At 42.2% G+C, this 7516-nt stretch overlaps 1 protein-coding gene across 7 annotated transcripts in view; it reads left to right on the top strand.

Annotated features, from left to right (window-relative positions):
- The window catches only part of kiaa0586 (KIAA0586 ortholog), a 100517-nt gene that overhangs the window by 71585 nt on the left and 21416 nt on the right, over positions 1-7516 (top strand). For 5 of the 7 annotated variants that reach the window (XM_083543836.1, XM_083543837.1, XM_083543831.1 and 2 more), the window contains 7 exons: positions 1090-1182; positions 3094-3278; positions 4054-4166; positions 5413-5573; positions 5738-5912; positions 6004-6175; positions 7084-7331. In XM_083543836.1, coding sequence (XP_083399962.1) covers positions 1090-1182; positions 3094-3278; positions 4054-4166; positions 5413-5573; positions 5738-5912; positions 6004-6175; positions 7084-7331 — 1147 coding nt within the window. The remainder of the gene's footprint in view (positions 1-1089; positions 1183-3093; positions 3279-4053; positions 4167-5412; positions 5574-5737; positions 5913-6003; positions 6176-7083; positions 7332-7516) is intronic. The other 2 variants (XM_083543832.1, XM_083543835.1) reach the window with 1 other exon arrangement.

The raw sequence follows: 7516 nt of genomic DNA, 5'->3' as shown, positions 1-7516 counted from the left end.
ATGGCGTTTGTGTTGTGATATTAAGGCTCTTTAAACAGGCCCATGGTTGCAGAAAGAACTTATCTTCACAACATGCTTTGACATAAAACTGCACATTTGCTGCATTCTAATCCAAAGATCATCATTAGACGCTTAAGAGCTTGTAATATGCTGCACCTGTGATGTGTTTTCCTCTGCAGAGCACACTGCAAAGTGTCTTGTCTGTGTCTGCTTAGCTTCGGCTCCATCTCACGCTGAGTGAACATGAATCAAGGAGCTCTCTCTTTCTCTCTCTCTCTCTCTCTCTCTCTCTCTCTCTCTCTCTCTCTCTCTCTCTCTCTCTCTCTCTCTCTCTCTCTCTCTCTCTCTCTCTCTCTCTCTCTCTATCTCGGTTACTATGGCGACAAAGTCGAGCAAGCAGAGCCAGTGTTTGTGACCCCTGGGGGAAGGACTTGTGATTCTTTCACATATGAGGCTCATGAGCAGGACAGATCATGACCTTTGCAATCAGTGTGCAAGTGTGTGTGTGTGTGTGTGTGTGTGTGTGTGTGTGTGTGTGTGTGTGTGTGTGTGTGTGTGAGCGTGTGAGCGTGAGTGAGTGGATTCCTAGGGAGCATGATTTTTTTTTTTTTTTTTTTTTTTTTTTTGCCCTCTCATGTAATGTAATGTGCTTGAAAGGAATGAGTGAGGCTGGGGAAAGAGTAATTGTGCTCTACATTACTCAGCTCCATGGCCCTGATGAGAGGCTGCAGGGATTGGTGGAAAGAGCATCAGGAGATGCTGAAGAGCCTCTCTGTATATTGTGTGTGTGTGTGTGTGTGTGTGTGTGTGTGTGTGTGTGTGTGTGTGTGTGTGTGTGTGTGTGTGTGTGTGTGTGTGTGTGTGAGAGCACCTGTGCAAATGGAAGGTGCTGTGTGATAATTGCCTCCAACAAAGCATTGTAGTTTATTGAATGGTCAACTCTAATCAACTGCTTCATGTTGTCATCATGATCTTTAATAATTTAATAAACATATACGCTCATAACCCCTCGTGCTATTAACGGCATGGGGATTTTTCCTGCCATTTTAATGCCTCGTTAACCTTCTTTCCTCCGCTCCTGCCTCACAGGCCGCAGCAGAAACCCCACCGTTTGAAGAAGGGGCTGAGGAGAACGATGGCTTTCCCGGAACCAACGTCTTTGAGGAGGCAGACAACAGCCAGGTAAATCGAATTGAGCACAACTTGATTTCGTGTTGGCCTGATTGCACATGTTCTATCGCACACTTCAAAGGTCATCTGCTCGCATGCCTAGAGGCTGACAGCTTCCAACACCCAGGCTGCTTCAAGAACAGGGGTACATACGCAAAGCGAGTGTGACAGAACCGCAAATATAGATTTGGTTTGACGCCACGCTCTCAGAAGCATCACACTTTCGGCACTTGGTTAATAAGGTTGGCTGAGGGAACGGGTGAAAAGGAACATCACTTTTATTAATTATCCAAACCGACTGAACGAATTAGAAAATCCACTGTGGAGAAGGTCGATTTAGGCGATTGGTATTGGAAGGGGCGTGGTGCGCGTGCACAACCCGTAACCCTCTTTGTTCAGTGCCGCTCAGACTCTTGCTGTTCAGGAATTCATCTCACTGCACAGTTCAGTCAAGCATACACCCAAAGCCATAAGCCTCCCATATTTATGGCTAACAAGCAAAGAAAGCTGCTCGGGATATCACACTGTAGGCCCATTCCAGGTCGGTCAAGGGCAAGCATCAGTTAGCACAGAAATAGCACAGCGGTCGTTAGACTGAGAGAAGAGCAGATCCATGTTGTTGTAACTAGTGAAAAGGAAGAGCGCGGATAATGAAAATAAAAGAAGGTTAAAGTACTTGAAATAGCATGGACTAATCCACATTGCCCCCTTTTGGTTTTACAAGCAAACTGCATCCGGAGACAAATCGTATCTTTTTTCAAAAACAGGAGTTTAGTTGTGCTATTTGTCAACCCTGATTGTTCACAGACAGTTGACCAGTTATAGCTTCACAGCACTGCATATTTAAATTGTATCTTCTAAAAGATTATCTTGATTTAATGAAAATGTGTCTGAATTCTTAACTATTATTGCATATTGTGAATCATTAGCAATTGTTTGCTCTCAGCAAAGCTGGTTAGTGATTGAGTGTGTTTAATGTGTTTTGCTGCTTTCTTTTTGTAGCAATGGTATTGCAATTGAAAATTTCATGTCGAGTCATGTCAGAATTATACTGCCACTTAAATAGTTTTTATGGCAGTTAAGGTCAGAGTTATTGCTCCAGAACTGTACACAAACCAAACAGAGACAACTATTAAAGAATTCAAGTGATGTGCATGAGCTCTGCCTTTAATTAGGCTTAAAATCCAATTATGCCTGGCACACGTTCTCCCACTTAGTCTTCTCGCTCTCCCAGCTGTCAAATAAAGGGTGCAGCCACTCCAGCCCAGACCTCATCAAACAAACCCTGTCTCCAAGAGCAACCAGGGCCAGATGCCCACTCCTAAAATGTCATTGCTCTAAGCCTCCAATGTCTCCACTCTGGCAGGCTGGGACTGTGATGGAGCCATAAACTTCAAACAAACTCAGTAACTGACAAACACAGCCAAGTTTTTTCTTTTTTTTTTTCTCTCTTCTTGCTAAATCTCTCACTTTCTCTCTCTCTCTCTCTCTCTCTCTCTCTCTCTCTCTCTCTCTCTCTCTCTCTCTCTCTCTCTCTCTCTCTCTCTCTCTCTCTCTCCATTATTTCCGCCCTCTTTCTGTCTCTCTTTATGGAGCCTGGCCACTGGGAATGAGCCATTTGGTCCTGGCTTACCCAAGGCTCTCTGACTCGGTGCCAGAGGAATTTGTGCATAATGCAAACCAGTGACCAAAGAGTTCAGTACAAACACACATAACTGAGGAGAGTAACAGAAGACAAATGCCCCACTTTTCCAAATTCTACTCAGATAGTAATGTATGCTGCCGAACGCGTGTTGCAGTTCTCAGCTAGTGTACACGACCTTACTGATGTCTGCTGAGGTGGATATCGTTTTTGTAAAGACACAAATCAGAATACAGACATTTTTATTACTAACTTGTTTTCTTACTGTCCTGTAAAATTAGGAACCAGAGATGGATGGAGAATTTCCTGATTCTCCTATAGAGCTGCATGGACTTCCTTCTCCTCCAGTTGCCCTGTACCACGGTCCGACTTTCCCAACACAGTCAAATCAACCCGATCCTCTCACCCAGCCCATACTCACCGCCATCCAGCGCAGAGAGACCCTGGAGTATCAACTTGTGGACTGGTAAGGGGCTTCTGTTCTCACCATGCACTGCAATATATCAACACCTGTCATGTTTAGCTTGACTAAATGCCCTTATTGCCTCGACACAGTGGTTCTCAAACATTTTTAGTCTAAGGCCTCCTTTGTGGATAGAAAGTGTTAAGGCAGCCCCCTCAGTCCCCCACCCATTTGGCTCTACTGCTTTACAAGTACACAAGATATAGACATGAATCTCATAGAATTGGGTTAAAGTAATAGAACAAAGGTCTGTTTAATGCAGTCTAGTCTATTTGATGTTATTTATAGTGCTTGAAACTAAAGCCTTTGTTAAAAGCAACTATTCAGAAATCTGTAGCTGTAAATATAAAGCCCTAATAAGCAAGTCAGAGGTGACACTGGAGAGAAAAATACTCTGAGACAACATGAGAAAGAAAGCCTGTTAGCAGGGAACATATCCTCTCCTGTGTGCCATATAATAGTGTCATTATGTATCTAAATGTATCTAATATATATAAAAAAAACCGCAAATAGGGCAGTTTGCTGTTCTGATATCATTATAGCTCATTCATTACACATTCATGAATTCATGACATGAATTTGATATTAAACAATGAACATTTGGAGGCAGAACTAATACATATCTTTCTAATGACCAAATATTAAGTGCAAATACAACTTCTGTGACTCTTTTGCACTCCAGGGTTTTGTAACCTGCTACCTAGTTTTATTTAAGTCTGTAACAGTGTAATCTATAGGAGTTGTACATTTATTGAGTGACTTGTTTTTGCTTTTGCAGGGTGGAGCAGCAGCTAATGGCAAGGATGATCAGTGGGATGTTTCCTCAGCCCGCCCTTACAGACCCAGCCGTCCAATCAGTGCCAGAGGACAGTGTCACCTCAGACACCACAGGTAAATCAATTCACCCAGATATTGACACCTGGTATTTTATAGTGAACATAATGATGGTGCAATTCTCTGGTGACACATGACTGTCGGCACAGTTCCTACATTGCCACCTGTCTTTCGGTTCACTGTTGCGTCAACTAATCTATCGCTTGTATTCGAGATGTCAAAAAAAACAAAATAATTAAGGGCATTTGGTGGAAACCAGCAGAGTGGGGAGACTTATGCATAACATGGCTTTTTCCCTCTTTAGTCTCATAATTTTGATTCATAGTTTGCGCAGAAGTGAGCGGCGCATTTGTCAAAGCTGTCGGAGCACTGGGACATGGTGTTTCCTCATTAAAGTAAGATTGCTCTTCCTCATTCCCTGCACTCCTCCTCTCCTCCATTTCACTCGGCTCACTTTAACTCAGCCCACGCTCTCTCGGCCCGCCTCATTAATCCCCACTCTCGTTTAATAGAAAGATCAATGATGTATCAAATTTGCAGAGGAGGCTACAAGTCTGCAAGCAGCAAGCTCCAGTCAGCACATTCAGAGACTGACTGGAGTCTTCTGCTGAAGTGGGCAACCTAGTGCATGTCTCAGAGTAAAGCTTTTAACGTTAAAGTAGTACACAAAGTAGAAATACGGTAAAGGTGAAATAGCTGTTGCTTTGCCGTTTTAGAATTATTATATTGTTGAGGTTTAGCAGATATTTAAAATATTGCAGAATGCTGACTATGTCTAGCAATATTATATCAAGTTTTACTATAATATTAATGATTGATTTCCAAAAATCTTTGTTGCCTTATAATAGTAAAGCAGTCATTTTTATTGAGTAAAAAATAAAAATGTCTTCACAGGGGTGTGTTCTTCCCGTTTTGTTCTGGGCAAGAGCCCAGGAAATCTAGTTGCCCGTTGACATGCGAAATAGACCTTTTGATCAAAAGACGTTGGTCAGAAATGGGGAACGATATTGTTCCAGGCCTGAGCACAATTCACAGCGTGTCCGTTTGCGGCCAAACATGTCAACCTGTCAGCAGAATGCTGATCGTTCCTGGCACTGAACTAAAATTGCCCTGCACAATGAGATATGAAGATTTATGTGGCACCAATTGTCTCACGCAATCAACCATTACCATGTTCACCTTCCTGCTTCAATTAATCTCTGCAGAACTCTGAATATATTCAACTGTAACTAGAGTTAGCATTAAATTATCGCCATTTAAGTATGTGATTAGAAGGCCTCCTTTGTATTTTGCTACCGGGCAGTAGAGACAGCGGGAGGACTGCAGGTGGTTGTGGATGCCGGCCTGCCAGTGGACTCGGAGCTCATCCGGCAGTATGTGAATGAGGTTTTGGCCGACATAATCGCCCTAACCCTGGGCCAGAGAGAGCCTTTTGCCTCAACTCAGGATACACACATGCAGCAGGTAAATGAGTTCACAGAAAAACAGACTGCACAAAAACACCCAATTTTTATTGCTTAAATAATTTTTCCATCCCATTAACCCACTGTTGATGCAATGATGCAATGTTGATGATAATTAGTTTTCCAATGGCACCTGTTTCTCATGGTCTGTCACCACCCGGACAGGAGACTACAGTGCCTACACCAGTGCCCACTCCCGAGCCCAGTCTGAAAGAGATTTCCCCAGCACTGAGGGAGGCAGTGTCTCCAGTCAGCACTCCAGATCTCTCAGAGCATCCTTCCCCTGCCCAATCACTCAGAGATTCCCAGCATGTACAGCCTCAGCAGCCAGTTTTACCAGGTCTCACAGTATTTACTCAATGCAGTGCATTTTCAGGCTTTTGTACCCTTCTGTACATTTGCTTTATATGGATATTGTCCACTTTCATTAGAACAATCAGTGGAACCAGTGGAAACACCTTTATGCACGCCAATTGCATCCCCTAGAAGGACACAGACACCAGAGTCAGCAGACATGCAAAACCATCCATTGGGTGATGTAGAACTTCCACTTACAGAGGAGAAACCACACAGTGAGGAAAAGGAGCAGCACCCACTACCAGTGTAAGTCTTTATCACCGTCTTTCTCTAGACGTATCTGGCCAAACAATGCAGTAAATGTACCTTGATGCATTAATATAATTAAAGCAACCTGAATAAATGTTATCCAATAAAAAACACTTTGCTATTTTACCAACCAGAGGAGAATGTGTGAAAGTGTTTATTTATCCAGGAAACAAATATCTCACCCCACCTAAAACAGGTATTGATGTATGAGGTGGTAAAGTGAAACAGTGATAAAGAATGCATTCATTTAAAGTACATGTATAAAACATCTAAAAAAAAAAAAAAAAAAGTACCAACAATAGGAACACTGGAAGAGCTATATTTACATATATTACATATATTACATATATTTACACACAAAGTATAATATATTTAAATATATATTATTTAGATAGATAGATAGATAGATAGATAGATAGATAGATAGATAGATAGATAGATAGATAGATAGATAGATAGATAGATAGATAGATAGAAAGAAAGAAAGAAAGAAAGAAAAGCAACAAACTTATTAATAGTTGCAGAGCTTTGCATATGTTCAATATGTCCCATATGTCACTATTCAGTATACATGATAATAAAATTAAGCACAGGCACTTAGTGACAGTGTTGGGTCACAACACAAAAATACTGACAAAATGTTGGATCAAGTATATTTTACTGAAGTTCTTTTTAAGAAAAGGCCTATGCAGTGAACATCTCCAGATCTTTCTATGTAAGAAAGAGAGATATTACGTTTAACCCATGGTCCACTCCATGTTGTTTTTGGTCAGCATTATACACCACAATATCTATGTAATTATTCTATTTTAAGTCTTTTTTTTTATGCTTTTTGTGGAGAACATATTTGCATATTATGTACTTCCCTGCTTATCTCTCTTGTTTGTTCCTCCATCCCTCACCAGTGTATTGTCAGTTGCCTGTGAGGAGGAAGAGGAAATCATCCTTCCCTTCTCCCCAGTTCCCCCCAAAAAACCACAGAATCCTCCAATGGCTGCAGTTGTGCATACTATACCTGCTCCTCCTGAGTCTTCGTCTGTGAAGGAGAACAGCTCACACTCCAGCACCTCCATCACAGAGACAGAGACTGCAGCCAGGCACATCTCTGAGGGAGAGCTGCTCCTCAGCTGCGGCCAGATGGCTGCAGTCAGAGGTACTCGGCAGCCTGTCAGAGATTTACAATCAACACACACACACACACACACACACACACACACACACACACACACACACACACACACACACACGAGTGCGTATACACAAGGACACCACAAGGGTCCACCTAGGTGTGTGATTCAGATCAATACACATTGTCTACTGAACCACTGACCTTGTGAG

The sequence above is a fragment of the Silurus aristotelis genome (assembly GCF_946808225.1).
Source record: "Silurus aristotelis genome assembly, chromosome: 6".
NCBI lineage: Eukaryota > Metazoa > Chordata > Actinopteri > Siluriformes > Siluridae > Silurus > Silurus aristotelis.
This window is presented reverse-complemented; position numbering and strand designations above follow the sequence as displayed.